At 55.1% G+C, this 16,844-nt stretch overlaps 1 protein-coding gene and 1 long non-coding RNA gene across 2 annotated transcripts; one reads left to right on the forward strand and one right to left on the reverse strand.

Annotated features, from left to right (window-relative positions):
- The first annotated feature begins 238 nt into the window (after positions 1 to 238).
- Positions 239 to 16,612, forward strand: acap3a (ArfGAP with coiled-coil, ankyrin repeat and PH domains 3a). The gene is given in 25 exon segments (XM_057042180.1): positions 239 to 604; positions 6,694 to 6,751; positions 7,143 to 7,262; positions 7,409 to 7,462; positions 9,089 to 9,147; positions 9,420 to 9,603; positions 9,758 to 9,802; positions 9,894 to 9,989; positions 10,064 to 10,153; positions 10,669 to 10,778; positions 10,886 to 10,937; positions 11,022 to 11,122; positions 11,315 to 11,426; positions 11,515 to 11,629; positions 11,632 to 11,722; positions 12,170 to 12,239; positions 12,317 to 12,411; positions 12,608 to 12,822; positions 12,897 to 12,986; positions 13,054 to 13,131; positions 13,195 to 13,421; positions 13,496 to 13,605; positions 13,678 to 13,788; positions 13,872 to 13,933; positions 16,001 to 16,612. Coding segments are annotated over 25 exon segments (2,499 nt in total). The 5' UTR covers positions 239 to 557; the 3' UTR covers positions 16,108 to 16,612.
- On the reverse strand, positions 15,063 to 15,278 carry LOC130530719 (uncharacterized). Its single transcript, XR_008951907.1, has 2 exons — positions 15,160 to 15,278; positions 15,063 to 15,129 (listed from the first exon to the last, which is right to left on the reverse strand). It is a non-coding gene; the product is annotated as an uncharacterized LOC130530719 (long non-coding RNA).
- Positions 16,613 to 16,844: the final 232 nt, after the last annotated feature.

A 16,844-nucleotide genomic window follows, 5' to 3' on the forward strand; every position in this document is an offset into this window, starting at 1 on the left:
ATTAAGCTGCTCATGTGATTGAAAGCAAATCTTTCAGGGTTACAGTCACGAACTTCCACATCACATCCTATAATCAGTAGTAAAAAAAAGCAATGAAATGTAAAAAAGCAACGTTAAACTATAAAACGCCATGAAATGCATTGGCGGGGGACTTTGCTGTCGTTGTGTGTATTTCATGCAGGGATGCTTATTCAGATGTTTCAACACAAGTGAGTTAATTAATTATAATAATTGGCTATAATTGCGGCACACGAAACCACACAAAAACAAACGTTTGAAGTCGAACACGAACACAACAAGAGGAGAGGTCGAGTATCCTGAGTGGTAAATTTCCGAGCCCCGCGGGGGCCCGTGAATGCAGCACAGGCGCGGAGCTCCGGAGCCTGGGAGCGGGCCTGAAGCTCAGACGGATCCGCTGCTGGAGCCGCCGGAGCCGCAGAGTCAGAGCCGGACGGTGCGCCCCCGCCTTGGATCCACTTCTGCCTCTGCTCCACTCCACCCGGGACATGAGACCGGGATTTTAGTCCACGACAACGTAGCGAGCTCTCTGGCCCACGATGACGGTGGATTTTGAGGAATGTGTGAAAGATTCCCCCCGTTTTAGGTAAGAACATGGAGGCGTGTGCGCCGCCGTTAACTGCGCGTCCCCGGCCGCCGCTTCCCAGGAGCCTCCCGCTCCGGGTCACCCAAATGTGAGCGGGATTATGGGATTAATCCCTTAAACGTGTCCGTGTTGCAGAAATAGGCCGATTATTGGGTGTTTGTGCAAACTCCCGAACTGGGTCCGAACTGGGTCCGAACTGGTTAAAACGGTTCTTTTTATCTGAGAGTTTTGGGATCTTCTGGTTTTCCTCCATTTGGACAGATTCCTTCTGGGCAACATTCGACATTCGGAACCGTCATCTTTAAAACTTTTCATAACAAAGGTCATCAGTGTTCCAGGATGATTGAGGTTCTTCTGGTTCTGCTCAGACGGTGTCGACCCGAACTGCAGCTGTTGCTTAAACTTTTGCTCTCGTGATTCGTGACATTAATTTGTGTTTGGTTGAACTTCCAAAGTTCTGGAGTTTTCCTTCATCTGGACTGTTGTGGTTCTGGACTGGAGTTACAAACATTCCTGGGTCGGTCAGGACCGGGGACACCGGGGACACTGGTCTCAGGTGTGGTGCTTCCGGGTCAGCAGGTCGCTCCACGTGGTCGTTTTCTGGCTGATCCAGCTGCTGCTGATGGATCGGTTCCGTCGGTTGGAGCCACTTTCACTGGTCTCTTGGGTGAACGTGGTTCTGAGATCCAGCAGCCGGGTTGGACCGTCTGAGGAGCTGGGCCGTCGACCTTCTCCCCAACCTCCATCTTCCTCCCTTCTTATGCTAAGTGGCGAGAGTGGCGGCGTGCTAACGCTAAGAGGAAAAGTTCTTCCCGTGTCCCGGTTTTCCCGACTGGTCCGCTTCTTTCCCGTGGAGCTGCCAGCAGCAACGTTACGCAACAAGGTTGAAAGGAACCATCCACGTTGGTTCCAAGAACTAAAGCGTCCTGCTGTGCTTTTGGCCACGCCCCCACGCCCTCGCTGGACACGGTTGCGTGAAGCAACGCGTTGATGTTTGAGACATTAGAGGAGATCCACGAGGATCCAGGTGTGTGTGTGTGTGTGTGTGTGTGTGTGTGTGTGTGTGTGTGTGTGTGTGTGTGTGTGAGTGTGTGTGTGTGTGTGTGTGTGAGTGGAATATACACTTGTGACAGTCAGATGATGATGTCTGGCTAACAGGAGCTAACAGAAGAGCACATGCTAACATTAGCGTCTGACTCCTGAAGTTCCCGCCGCTCCCACGTTTCCGGGGTCGTTTGAGCGTCTCCAGCTGCTCGCCGCTCCGAGCGCTCCCCTCCGGGCGGAGCGTCTCGTTGCTTCTGCTCCATTTCCGACTGACCTCCTTCCCTCTTGCATCTGCGTCAGCGGACCTTCTGTTCAGGGTCGGGATGTGGACCCGCTCCGGTGTCGTATCGGCACCCCCCCCCGCCGGGCCTGGGCGGGATGGAAGCAACAGCTCCAGGTAATGAAAGTGGGGGGGGGGATTAAGGGGCGGCGTCCTAATCAGGGATTGGCCCACATTGATCACCTGGAGGCTTAACGAGATACTGAGATATGCAGCCTGTGATTAGCAACAACGGCTAAAGGTAGCACGCTAACATCAGCGGGGGCACCTGAAGGGGGTGTCGGAACGACCTCAACACCGACGTGTGTGTGTGTGTGTGTGTGTGTGTGTGTGTGTGTGTGTGTGTGGCGTCTGAGTCAGTCAGCTGATCGCTCACTTCCTGTCTGCTCTCCGTCTCACAGGACGTCCAAAGAACCTCAGTCTGACTTTAAGTGTGTGTGTGTGTGTGTGTGTGTGTGTGTGTGTGTGTGTGTGAGGGGGTCAACACGAAAGGATGACATCATTCACACACACACACACACACACACCTGAGAACTGCGACGTCAGACGTTCTGAAGGAACCGCTGGTGGAACCAGACCCGGTTCTCCTCCCGGATCAGCAATTATCGGCTCGTCATTCCTGCTAATAGCAGGATTCGGTGTCGACGCTGTGGAAAAGCGGCCGGAATGATGATGGAATTTCTCACTGAACTCTGGATAATCGGCACCGAGGCCGGTTTCTGGTCAACGTGCGCGCTCACGCTCACGCTCCTCGGAGTCGTCGCTCCACACTATTCTCTCTTTTTTTTTAAAGACACATGTTTAAAAAAGGGATCAGATTTCCTCAGTAGCTGGATCCCGACGTTCCGGCAGAACCGGAACATTTTCTCCTGCTCCTGTGACCTCTGACCTCTGGTGTCTGGATCAAAGCATCAAAGTGTGTGAGGTTATTGACTGAATCCATCAAATATGACTTAAGACATGAACTATCGGAATGGTTCTGTAGCCGGGTCGGTTCTGACGGGACAAACATCTGTCTGAACCCGGGAGGAGGAACGCCTCTTTGTTCCGCTCCGAAATGCTGAATCACACATGTCCCGGCATCTGGTTCTGATTTGTTCCGTCCCCCCTCCCCTCTCTCCCCCTTCCCTTCCTCCCTCTGCGGGGCTTGGCTTCTGGTCCAGGCTGAACCAGAACCGGGTCCTGGGACGGGCCAGGAAATGCGTCAGTTATTACCAGCAGGTTGGGAACAAGGGCTGGAATCTCCCGGGAGTGAGGAAGGTGCCGACTCCGGCGTTCCGTCACTGGGTTTGTTCTGTGAGCACTAAACTGGTCCAGTACGGGTGCCACTGGTCCAGTACGGGTGCCACTGGTCCGGTACCGGTGCCACTGGTCCGGTACTGGTGCCACTGGTCCAGTGATAGTTTTCCGTCTTTCATTAAGCTTGTTTTTCTCTGGAGTTCATCCAGCAACTGCGGCGCCTTGTTCCCAGTTTAGCTGCTGCTCAGGTTCTGGTTCTGGTTCTGGTTCTGGGTCCTCCGGAGATCCATCAGTATTGGTCCGGATTGCTCTTCGCCGGGTCAGAGGGTTCGGTGATGTTGGTGTCAGATTTTCTAGATAAACGGCTCTTCCCGTCTCAGGATTCTGCTGGGATGAAACTGGGACCCGGTCGGAGTCCAAACTGTTCTGATCCGTGACGGGAAACGAAGGCGTCGCCCTTTTTCCCAGCATGCTCTCTGGTTTACTCCTGTTCTGTCGCGTCAGCACTCCTTTGGACCGGGACAACCGGACAAACACTCCGTGATGATGTCACTGGTGGTCATCACCGTGGCAACGGGTCACGGCGGCCTCGACATCAGGGGCGTCCCAGACCAGGAAACACCTGGTGGAGGAAGTGATGCGGCATCGGCTCGTCTGTTATCAGTGGCGTGATGATGTCATTCAGAACCGGGAAAACAGACTTTAAAACAGAGAGGAAGAAATTGGATCAAAGGGTCATCGGACAGGAAGTGCCGTCCCCCCGCTGCCGTCATGGATCCGTGACCGATGGACGGTGAATCCAGGAGGTGTCGGCGTTCCTGGAGCCACGGCGTTCCTGGAGCCACGGCGCTCCTGGAGCCACGGCGCTCCTGGAGCCACGGTGTTCCTGGAACCACGGCGCTCCGGTCTGAGGCAGGAAAGGCCGGAATGTCTGTCTAGTGTGAGCCGAGCTGCACGTTGAACCCACAAAAATGCCGGAAGGATTCCCGGCCCAGCGGGACGCCTCTGGGGGGGTTTTCACCGTGTTCCAGCAGAATGCCGGCGTGTTGTGGCGAGATCGGCGATTCGGAGGCGCTTTGGCGGCGTTGAGCGGAAAAAGGCGGCGGAGCGGCTTCAGAGGGCTTTATTGTCTTCCTCCTCTCAATGGAACATTGTCCAGGCCGGATCACAGCCCAGCCCCCTCAAGACCCTCGTGTGTGTGTGTGTGTGTGTGTGTGTGTGTGTGTGTGTGTGTGTGTGTGTGTCCCTCATCCCAAATATCTTCCCTGACATTTTTGTGCCGTGCCGTCATCTCGGACCACCCTCCGTTAATATAAACCTGCGGAGGGTTCCTGACCTTCCTCTGGGGTGTCGCCCCCCCCCCCCCCAAGATCCACCACACACACACACACACACACACACACACACACACACAGTTACATACCCCCCTGAGGTAACTTCCCCTTGGTTCCTCCTCTCCGGACTAATTGCCCCCCCACCTTGACTGGGGGTGGGTGGAGCTGCCATTGTGTTTGGGAATGTTAAAATATTCCTGATTGGGAAACGGAGCCTTGAAGTTACGTGACTGAATCGTCCGTTTTTAAGGCAACGTGACGGCAACATGAGCTGTTGCCCGTGGCAACAGCAGAAGACGCTGCTGGTTCCTCCTGGTGGGGGCATCAGGTCACCTGACGTCTGTGGTCGATCGGGATTGGCCACGTTCCCGAAAACTGCACGGGATGGCCGCTTGTAAAAGATCAAAGGATTTATGTTTCCGATGATGTCATCCGTACCGCCGAGGCGCCGCCTAGTGGCCAGTTCTGACCCCGGATGTGGGCGTGGCTTCCTGTCAGAGGAGGAGGAGCATCTGGGGATCATGTGATGTTCTTCATCTTTCTGATTACGTAACGAAGCCATGAAAGGAGGCGACCTCAGAGGGAATCACTTCCTGTCAGGTGACAGGGAGACCAGACCAGTAGAGCCAGGACCAGACCAGTAGAGCCAGGACCAGGACCAGACCAGTAGAGCCAGGACCAGGACCAGTAGAGCCAGGACCAGACCAGTAGAGCCAGGACCAGTCCAGTAGAGCCAGGACCAGTCCAGTAGAGCCAGGACCAGTCCAGTAGAGCCAGGACCAGTCCAGTAGAGGCAGGACCAGACCAGTAGAGCCAGGACCAGACCAGTAGAGCCAGGACCAGACCAGTAGAGCCAGACCAGAACCAGACCAGTAGAGCCAAGACCAGACCAGTACCGGACCAGTAGAGCCAGGACCAGACCAGGACCAGACCAGTAGAGCCAGGACCAGACCAGGACTAGACCAGTAGAGCCAGGACCAGACCAGGACCGGACCAGTGGAGCCAGGACCAGACCAGTAGAGCTGGATCTGTGTCCACCCCCTGTGCCCGTGTCCCCCCCGCAGTGGCCAGGTCCAGGTCCAGGTCCAGGTCCAGGTCCAGGCAGCCTTCTGACCTTCTGCTCAGTAGCTGGAGAAGATCTGACATATTTACCACATCTTTACATTAAAGCTGGTCGATGACATCGCCGGGGGCCCCTCGCTGACCCCCATCTGTGTTTGCAGTGGGGGAGGGGGAGCGAGCGGGGGTGTCAGGACCTCAGTTAAGAACCCCCCCCCCCCTCCCCGCCCCCCCCCAGCGGCGCCAGCCGGCCTCAATTAGGACACTAAAGCGATCGATATTCCAACAAAGGGACCCAGCGGGGGTCCTCTGGTGGGGGGGGGGGGGGTACCACATGGTTCCTACGTGTCCTACAGGCTGAAGGACACGTGTCCCGCCCCCCTGAAGGCCCCCGTCAGCACGCCACCAGCCCCCACCAGCGGTGCCGCCGCACGCTCGCCATCGGAGCCGTTCTGTTCCACACAAACGACCCGGCGCCGTGGTAACACGTGGTACCGGCTCATCGCGGACCTCTGCGGCCCACTTAAGGCCCGGCTGGCGTGGCTGCAGGCCTGAGGCACTTAGTGGTATGGGGGGGGGGGTTGCACCTGGGGGGGTTCCTGGTAGCATCTGGCTCATATGAAAGTCTGAACATCTGGAACAGATGCTGCATCTCACTGGCCCGTTTGGCTCAGGTCAGACGTGCTGGGAGGAGCTTTCACCTGGGTCTGGTTCTGGATCTGGTTCTGGTTCTGGGGGTGTAAAGTGATCCTGCAGCTGAGCTCTGCGCCTCAGAAGGTGTCAAGAGCCAGAAAACAGGGAGATTAGCAGCGGGTGGGGTCCACAGAAAGTCCCCTAAGGGGCCACAGAAAGTCCCCTAAGGGGCCACAGAAAGTCCCCTAAGGGGCCACAGAAGGTTCCCTGAGGGGCCACTGAGGGTCCACAGAAGGTTCCCTGAAGGTCCACTGAGGGTCCACAGTAGGTTCCCTGAGGGGCCGCTGAGGGTCCACAGAAGGCAGATCATTGTGACGTGGCGTGTGTGTGAGTGTGTGTGTGTGTGCGTGTGCGTGTGCGTGTGTGTGTGTGTGAGGGGGGGGGCTTTTAGCTCCGCCTGGTTCCTGATGATGCTGATGCTCTTCTCTCTTGTCTTCCAGAGCCAACATTGAGGAGGTGGAGACGGAGGTGGTGGAGATTGAAGCCAAGTTAGAGAAGGTAACTGAGGGAACAGCTGAGCTTCTCTGCATCCAGACGCAGACAAAACCCGGTTTCACCAGGAACCAAAAGGTTCCTGTGGCTAAAGTGGCCCCAGCCAATCACAAACGCTCCGGGATCCTGAAGAGGAACCGGCTTCATGCCGAGATGATAAATTTTGCAGATTGAACGTCCAGATCAGTGGAAGAGAAACATAAAGTATTTATGGGGAATCTTCAGCGTCGTTATCGGCGCCGGCGCCGGCGTCCTGGACCTTCTGAGGCTCCCGTGGACCACATGTGGAGCTCTCCTGGGAACAGGAGCGGGCCGCCCATGTGGTTCCTGGTGTGATGTTCCTCAGGCTCTTCTCACCTCACCGACGGTCACATCTCCGATCTTCTCTGTCCCCCAGCTGGTGAAGCTCTGCAGCGGGATGATCGAGGCGGGGAAGGCGTACATCGGCGCCAACAAGCTGTTCGTCAGCGGGATCCGGGACCTGTCCCAGCACTGCCAGAAGGATGAGATGATCTCGGTGAGGAACCCTGATCTTGGACCTTCTGGGGTTTGGAAATGTTTCCAGGTTTTGTGGAGTTTCCCTGGATTCTCCGGGTGTCGGAGGCTCCAGCCTGGACCTCCATTAAGGCTCCTCCTCCTAACGACGGACGTTTGTCTCCGTAGGAGTTCCTGGAAAAATGTGGAGAAAGTCTGCAGGAAATCATCAACTACCACACGGTGAGAGCGGAGCGCGTGGTCGTCACGGGCGACGGCCAACGCTGCTTTGATGCTTTGATGTGAATAATAATCCAGAGACTTCCTGCTTCAGCTCCTCCCACTTCCCTTGCCCCTCCCCCCACCAAGGTTCCTGCCCTGAGCCGTCAGTAGCGTCACCTTATTGGTCTGCTCATCGGTGGGCGGCGACCCATTAACCCCCCCGCCGTGGCCTCGCCGTGGCGTTGGCGTGTAGCGTCCAACACGTGTCGCTGTGACACGCTGAGGTCAGCTGGGCTTCAGCGCCGTCGGGGGGGTTTGATCTGGGTCGGCCGCCATATGCTAATGAGGAGCGACAGCTCTGATGAATAAGACATGACCCCGCCCCCCCAGCACATGGCGCCGTACCAGCAGGGCAGAGCGCCGCCGCCCCCCCGGCGGTGCTCGACAGCAGCGTTTGCTGCTCTGATCCAGAATAAACGATAAAATATTAATTTGTGTTAATTAAATCCAGATTTTCTCAGGTTCCGTTTTTAACCTCGTCTGAAGTCGAGCATGAAACTCGCTAAATTATTGACGTCCCTTCGCCTCCGAGATGAGGAGCGACACAAAGACACGAGGAACCAATCAGAGCAGCCGGAACCAGGGGGTGGGGCCAGATGGGAATGTGGGCGGAGCTCCAGCAGGAGCCGAACCGCCAGTCAAAGAGCAGGAAGAGGATTTAATCTGCAGCTAAAGTGCACGTTTACGGCCATCGTTGACCCCCGGGTGACCCCGGTGGTGACCCCGGTGGTGACCCCGGTGACCCCCGCCACCACCTAAGCGGCCTCCGCCTCGTCTGTCAGCCAGTGATTATTTTGGCGGCGTTTTTGTGGGAACCAGGAAGGTCACAGAAATCCACTTCCTGCTTGGGATGTTGAGAAGTTAAATAACAAATAAACCGGCTCGAGTCGGCGCTTTTCCACCAGATTAGCTTCAGTGCTAATGGAGATCAATCATCCTGATTAATCAACCTGATTAATCAACCCTCCACTTCCTGTCCTCTCCTCACCATCCTGGTCTAAAGGATCTAATGTGACCACACGTTCTGTCATGAGGCCCAGCTGGCGTTCGTGTTCTCTGTCTGGACTCGGCGGCGGACTCGCGGCCCTCCTCCTGGTCCTCCTTCTGGTCCTCCTTCTGGTCCTCCTCCCGGTCCTCCTCCCGGTCCTCCTCCCGGTCCTCCTCGCTGTCCTCCTCCCGGTCCTCCTCCCGGTCCTCCTCGCTGTCCTCCTCCCGGTCCTCCTCCCGGTCCTCCTCCCGGTCCTCCTCCCGGTCCTCCTCGCGTCCTCCTCCCGGTCCTCCTCCCGGTCCTCCTCGCCTCCCTCCCTCCCTCGGTGCCCGACTGCCCTATTTACGGCGGCGGCGGCCTCCTGGCAGGGGCAGGGGTGACGTGTTCAGAGGCTGGAGATGAGCAGGAGGTTATTATGTGGCAGCAGCATCTTCTTCTTCTTCTGCCCGTCCTCCAGATGGAGGCTCTGTTTGTCGCCCCCTGCTGGCCTGACATATATCGCACCTGCAGATGGCTGAAGAATCGGATCATTTCAGATGTTTGATGTAAAGCCGCAGGTCCAATTCCCGCCTTTAACGGGATGTTTGACACTTTTCCAGATCCTCTTCGATCAGGCTCAGCGCTCCGTGAAGCAGCAGCTGCACAACTTCGTGAAAGAGTGAGTAAAGCTGCAGATCATCAAATATTCAGAGCAGGTAGAAACGTCCACAACCTTCTAGAGAGCGGACGAACCCGCCTTCACCCCCAAAACCTTTTTGGAATGTTTAAACATTAACGAGCGGCCCAGCTCCCGTGGCCCAGATCTGTTCTGGATCAGGAGAGCTTCACCTCTGACCTCTGACCTCTGACCTCACACCGTAAACGTTGGCGTCCTCAGAAGATCCCGGCGGCTTCGTCTTCGTCACGTTTCTGCCCCCGTTTTTCTGTCAGGGATGTTCGGAAGTTCAAGGAGACCAAGAAGAACTTCGATAGAGTCCGTGAAGACATGGAGATCGCGCAGGTGAAGAACGCTCAGGCGCCGCGGAACAAGCCGCACGAGATCGAGGAGGCCGCCGGCGCCCTCCGCATCACCCGCAGGTGCTTCCGTCACCTGGCTCTGGACTACGTTCTCCAGGTGAGACGCTGACGGGGGGTTGGTCTGGCTGTGGGGCCACGCCCCCCGGCGCTGCTCTCATGGCCCCGCCCACCCGGGGTCAGTTGTCCTGCCCGACCCAGGAAGCAGCAGCGGCGCCGTGTTTTCCTGCTTCAACCTCTTGTTGCCTTTGCAGATCAACGTCCTCCAGACCAAGAAGAAGTTCGAGATCCTGGATGCGGTAAGTTGCCGCGGAGACGCAGGTGCATCTGCGCCGTTGCTAACGCTGCTAACGTTGCTAACGTTGCTAACGCTGCTTCCTGCCTCCCCAGGTGTTGTCCTTCATGCACGCGCAGCACGCGCTCTTCCAGCAGGGCTTCAGCCTGCTGGACGACGTCCACCCCTACATGAAGCAGCTGGCGGCCGCGGTGAGACGGCGGCTCTCCGCCCGTCGCCACGTGTCCGTTTTCCTCCTTTTTCACGCGTGTGATCTCGTCTTCAGCTGGATCAGCTGGTGATCGACTCGGCGGTGGAGAAGAGGGAGATGGAGCGAAAACACGCCACCGTCCAGCAGAGGGTGAGTCGGAAGGATCTCCCGCCTGACCTGACCCCCCACTGACCCGTCTCTGACCATGTCAACGTACACCTGGCCACGCCCCCGCCACGTTAGCCGTTAGCTTGTTGTGCTGCCCCCCCACCACCACCACCACCTGAATTCATCTAGCAAGCGTTAGCATGTTAGCATTGGCAGAAAAGGTGGCACCATTTTGAGGACAGGAGCTCCCTCGGGTGAACAATTGATCCTCAATCAGAAACAGTGAATAAGTTTTATTCAGCCAATCAGAAGCTGGGCGGTTATTGATCCGTCATTGGTCGGTTGTTGCTGGTGGCTCAGCTGTGCTGCGGCGCTGTCCCAGAGCTCCGGTGCTCCCTGTTGCTAACGGTAATCAACCTTCTAACGTTCTCTTCTCTCCCTCCTCATGGCCCCGCCTCCTCCGCAGACGCTGCTGCAGGTGAGCTCCGCCCTCATTCCTGATCCCTTTTACAGGAGGAGGAAAGACCAGGCGTGACGTCCTCAGCTGACCGTCTCTGCTTCTCTCTCAGGACTTTTCATGTGAGGAGACAAAGGTGGAGTTTAACGTGGACGCTCCCAACGGCGTGGTGATGGAGGGCTACCTGTTCAAGAGGGCCAGTAATGCCTTTAAGACGTGGAACAGGTGAGAAGGGAACCTTTAAAGAGGCTGACAGCAGCTTCACCGAGACCTCTGAGCTTCGCAGGACGTCCATCGATGACTTCCTGTTTACGTTTATCTCCTCTTTCCAGACGCTGGTTCTCCATCCAGAACAGTCAGCTGGTCTATCAGAAGAGGCTTAAGGCAGGTTCCTCTCAGAGTTCTGCTGAGCTCCTCACGTCTGCAGCATTTACGGAAAAGGTTGAAAAGGTGTTTGTTCGTCAGCAGGACTCGCTGACGGTGGTGGTGGAGGACCTCCGGCTGTGCTCCGTTAAACCGTTTGAGGACATCGAGAGGAGGTTCTGTTTTGAGGTCGTCTCCCCCTTCAAGTGAGACACAAACATTTATGTTTTTCTCCCGCAGTCACACAGAAAAATCCAGCTTTTCCACTGTCATGGTGTCATCGTGCAAATGTGTGAGAAGCTGTTAGCATGCTAATTCTAGCATGCTATCATGCTAGCTCCATGCTGACCCTGGTCCAGAGACAGAGTGGACACACTAACGTTGGGGGTGTTCTGCAGGAGCTGCATGCTGCAGGCAGAGTCGGAGAAGCTGCGGCAGGCGTGGATTCAGGCCGTCCAGGCGAGCATCGCGTCGGCGTACCGGGAGAGTCCCGACGCCTTCTACACCGAAGTGAGTGAGCGGTGCTAAACCGGCGAGCAGGACGCCTGCGTCAGAGCTGCACATCACTGATTCCTCCCTGATTATTGGTTCCCTGAAGCATCTGGACAGAGCGGCCTCGCCCTCCACCAGCAGCATCGACTCGGCCAGCGAGCCGCGGGAGCGCGGCGTCCGCGGCGACGCCATCCTGCAGCGGATCCAGGCTCTGCCGGGGAACGGCAGTGCTGCGACTGCGGCCAGGCGGATCCCCGCTGGGCCTCCATCAACCTGGGCGTCCTCCTCTGCATCGAGTGCTCCGGCATCCACAGGTACGCAACCACTTTGATCCCTGATCGGGAAAATCCAGGGAAAACCATCAAAGCCAGTGACGTCACGTGACCGTTACCCTGCTGCTGCCAGTGTTCAAGAGGTCAGAGGTCAAACTTTAACCTCATATTTATGTTAATTTAAACAGGATGGAGGCCGTTCTATTGTAAATACAGCTGTAACACACAGTTGTGTGTGTGTGTGCACGTGCACGTGCGTGTTGCTCTCACATAATGGAGAGAAACGGCGTTTCCAGGAGGAAACAAGATTCATGACTGACAAGATAAAATCCCAGAAAAAGGAAAAGCAAACATTTCTAAATTAAGAAAAATGCTGAATTAAACAAACAGACGGAAACGGAGAAACAGGCCGGGAACAAATGAAGGAAGTGCAGCAGTGCATGCTGGGAAGAACCTCCACAGAACCAAAACAAACCGGTTTGTTTGCAGGAGTCTGGGGGTCCACTGCTCCAAGGTCCGCTCGCTCACGCTGGACTCCTGGGAACCGGAATTACTGAAGGTACGGACGCGGGTGGTGGCGAGGAGTCGCCTCCCTGTGACGCTCAAGTCGGAAAAACCTTCGCTTTGTGTCCGTAGTTGATGTGCGAGCTCGGAAACGGCGTCATCAACCACATCTACGAAGGTTCAGACCGGGAAGGAGGCCCGAAGAAGCCGCTGCCCTCCAGCTCACGGTAAGACCGCCGCTGGCGTGGGAGGAGCCGGCTGGTGTGGGAGGAGCCGGCGGTCGTGGGAGGGGCCGGACGGCGTGGGAGGAGCCGGCTGGCGTGGGAGGAGCCGGCTGCCGTGGGAGGAGCCGGCTGGCGTGGGAGGAGCCGGCTGGCGTGGGAGGAGCCGGCCGGCGGCGCTAACGTGGCGTTTTCCCTGCAGGCAGGAGAAGGAGGCGTGGATCAGAGCCAAGTACGTGGAGAAAAAATACCTGAGGAAGCTCGGCTCCGCCCACATACTCAGCAGTGGCGAGAGGAAGCCGGAGAGGCGGTGGAGCGTGAAGAAGTGTCGGCGCCACAACAGCGCCAACAGCGCGGCCAGGACGCGGCGGCGCTACAGACACGTGGGAAGCTCCTCCCCCTCCATGCTGTCCGCAGGTCTGAGCGGGTCCGAGGTCAGTTCCGACCCACGAACCGGGGTTAAAGGTGACTTTCGCCCGTTTGTGTCGCAGAAGCGGCAAAGTTCCGGCGTGAATCCCTGTTCTGTCCCGACGAGCTGGACTCCCTCTTCTCCTACTTCGACACGGGATCCGGACCGCGGAGTAAGTGTCCCGCCTGGGATTCCCCCAGAACTCCGGGGTTCTGGATTAACGGTCTGGGTTCTGGCAGGTCTGAGCAGCGACAGCGGGCTGGGCGGCAGCACCGACGGCAGCACTGACATCCTGGTGTTCGGGTCGGTGGTGGAGGGTGAGTGGCCCGAGAGGTCCGACATTTTCCCGCTCTGCTCCCGTCTAACGCCTCTGTCCTCAGAGTGCGAGGCCTCCGAGGACTCCAGCGGCGAGGCGGAGCTGGAGGCGGAGCCCGACGCGTCGGACCCGGAGGACGTGCGGGACCTCCATCCTGGGGCGCTCCTCTACAAGGCCTCCAGAGGCCAGAACCTGCCCGGCATGGCGGCAGCACTGGCTCACGGGGCGGACGTCAACATGGTGAACGGCGAGGACGACGGGAAGACGCCGCTGATCCAGGCCGTGGTCGGCGTGAGTCCCCGCCGGCGCCGCACGCCCGGAGAGCTTTGATGTGTCTTTCATCTGGCCGCATTCTTTGATTCCAGGGTTCTTTGATCGCCTGTGAGTTTCTGCTCCAAAACGCTGCTGACGTCAACCTGAGAGACGTGAAGGGGCGGGGCCCCCTGCACCACGCCACGTACCTCGGACACACAGGGTGGGTCAGGTGACAGGAAGTAGACGTTAAGATGTCGTCACAGAGGTTTGAGTTCTTCTTCTGGTGTCACAGGCAGGTGTGCTTGTTCCTCAAACGAGGAGCGACGCAGGCTGGCGAAGACGAGGACGGCCGGGACCCCCTGAGCGTCGCCGTCCAGCAGGCCAACGCAGACATCGTCACGCTGTGCGTTGGCGCTCGCCGGCGGTGAAGGTGATGAAGGTGCTGGTTGGCCGCTCTGACCTCTGTCTGTCTGCTGTGTCCGTCAGGCTGCGTCTGGCCAGGATGAACGAGGAGATGAAGGAGTCCGAGGGACCGTTTGGACCACCAGGTCAATACGCCGCCAGCAGCCCCACAGAGCAGCAGTATAGGAAATGCATTCAGGAGTTTATCTGTCTCGCTATCGCAGGGTGTTAGCGCCACCTGTGGTCAGGTCAGTGTAGCGCTGCTCCTCAGGTCAGTGGGCGCCGCCACGACTCCTCCCACTTCTGTCAGTGGGCGCCGCCACGACTCCTCCCACTTCTGTCTGTCAGAATAGCTTCGCTGTTCTGGACCGTCTCCTGGTGTTGAACCTCACTGGTCTCATCACATCCTGACTGAGCCGATGATGCCTGAACAGTTTTTAAAAGTGGCTCCACGATTTGCTGCCATCAGAACTAAAATCACCATCAGAACTAAAATCACCTTCAGAACTAAAATCACCTTCAGAACTAAAATCACCATCAGAACTAAAGTCACCATCAGAACTAAAGTCACCTTCAGAACTAAAATCACCATCAGAACTAAAATCACCACCAGAACTGTGCAGTTGTCTAAACTTTAATTATGCGTTTTTGTGGATGGGAGCCGGTTGGAGCCGGTTGGAGCCAGTTAGAGCCGGTTGGAGCCAGTTAGAGCTGGTCAGAGCCGGTTGGAGCCGGTTGGAGCCAGGATTTCTGCTCCACCGTCTGATTCAAACCTCCCGACTGACTAACCCCTGTTGGGTGACCCGAGTCGTAGCTTGTGCACTTTTTTCTTACTGACTTGTTGATTCTTTGGTTTAGTGTAACTTTTCTGCCATTTCTGTTTTTTTTATTAAATTTCTGGTGAAACGGAGCATTTTAAACGGGGAGTGGATCGTTGTAACGTGTTTTACGCCTGTTCGCACTCAAACGTGTCAGAATTAGTTTTAATCACACTGATGTGTTTGTGTATTTAATGTTTCCACATGAATATTTATACTGTGAATCACGATTTGATCTAAAGGTTTTTCAGGCTGTCACCAAAGACAGATATTTTTTAAGTTAAATATCTCTAGTTTATATTGACAGGATTATTTTTTAGTATAAGGGACTGTATGAAAATGAAGCTGAATATTGTTAGAATATTTGATTTTGATTTAAAAACAGAATTCTGAAGGTTAAAGACGCTCTGTGCAAAAATGTGTTTTCTTTTATATTCTAATTAAATGTCTCAGCACATTTTTGTCCAATAAATTCATCTTTTAATACACTCCTGAACTTTAAATGAGACATTTTCATACAGTCCCTAACTCACTGAACTTTTTCAGTTTTTCACTCGAGGGATTAAAGCACTTTTGTAAAATTTAACGACTTTTGCAGCGTCGCCGTGACGACGACTGCAGCAGGAAGCACGTTTGACCTGATGAATGACGTCTGTGGTTTACCTGAGTAACACCTGTTCACTAACTCCTCCCACTTCTACTAACAATAAACTCTAAACTAACTTCTTCAAGTCTCCTTTGATCTTTTCTTCCCAAAGAACTGACAAGCTAGATGTTTGATTTTTGACATAAACTCTAAGGATTATGGGTAGTCAACACATTCTTCATGTATGACAACGCTGGTTATACTGGGACAGAGGGGGTCAATGACTGGTTATACTGGGACAGAGGGGGTCAGTAACTGGTTATACTGGGACAGAGAGGGTCAGTAACTGGTTATACTGGGACAGAGGGGGTCAGTAACTGGTTATACTGGGACAGAGGGGGTCAGTAACTGGTTATACTGGGACAGAGAGGGTCAATGACTGGTTATACTGGGACAGAGGGGGTCAATGACTGGTTATACTGGGACAGAGAGGGTCAATAACTGGTTATACTGGGAGTTATTGGTGCACTCTCCATCTTGCTGCTTCCTTTGTCACATTCACACAAACAGGATCTTTTATTCTTATTTCCAGTTTGAAAGTTCCCACCAGACACAAAGGGGCTGAGCTGGTTTTGTTATGCTAGTGGATCCAGTGGTTACCACGGTTACTAATGAAGCAGAGGCTGTGTGGACCTGAAAGGGGGCGGCGTCGCGGGGCCTCTTCGACTGTTTGGCTGCTTCTGTTGTGTAAAAAAGATGTTTTTGATGGAACTGTGACCGATCGGCGTTTCCCTCTCTCACCTCACCAGGAGACGCCACGTACCTCGACATCTTCCGGGAGTTTTCCCACATGGCGTCTCACGACCCCGAGAAGCTGAAGCGGAGGAGCGTGCACTTCCGACACTCCTTCAGGTAAACTGAGACGGTTCCAGACGTCGTTGAGGAGCCTCGAGCGGAGCTGCAAAACACACTTTAATGTCCCTTTAATGTGGACGGAGACGGAGCTGCAAATGTAGGATTTAGAGGATTTGCTGGTCTTTTCCTCCTCCGAGTGTTTGATTAACCTCAGACTTTTGTACGTGCTGATGAACATCAAGTTTCATCTTTCCTGAGTCTGTTCAACAAACCTGATTACTACTTCATTAAGAGTCACCAATATTTCCCTGCATTTACTCACATTATATCTTATACTTTAGCTCAGCTTTTGTCATCGAGACCGTTTAAAGCAACATCTTTGTGGGTTTGTGTTGTCAGGACCTGTTTGTTGTGTTGCACCGACTATGCTGGTGTAGTCTGTGTAATATCTGCAGTACCACTATGAAAATGCAGTACTATTACTGCAAACATGCTGTACGAGTAATAAATGCTAATATATGTAAACATGCCAGAATGCTGATGGAAATAAAGACTTGTTGTTGTCATGTCGTGGTCAAACTGCGCCCCCTTCCGACCGAACGGTGTAAAAGTCCAACTTTAGCTTGAAACGTGATGAGGGTTTGTGAATTAAAATTCACTTTAAGTGACGTTTTGCGTGACAACCTGGAAAAACTCTTGTACGTTTAGGTGTAAACGCCTCAAAACGCCGTTAATAACGATACATTTAGGTTTGATTTGTGGGAATACTGCAACCATTAATCGGCGATCTCTATCGCG

This window comes from Takifugu flavidus, chromosome 8, assembly GCF_003711565.1.
Source record: "Takifugu flavidus isolate HTHZ2018 chromosome 8, ASM371156v2, whole genome shotgun sequence".
In the NCBI taxonomy this organism is placed as follows: domain Eukaryota; kingdom Metazoa; phylum Chordata; class Actinopteri; order Tetraodontiformes; family Tetraodontidae; genus Takifugu; species Takifugu flavidus.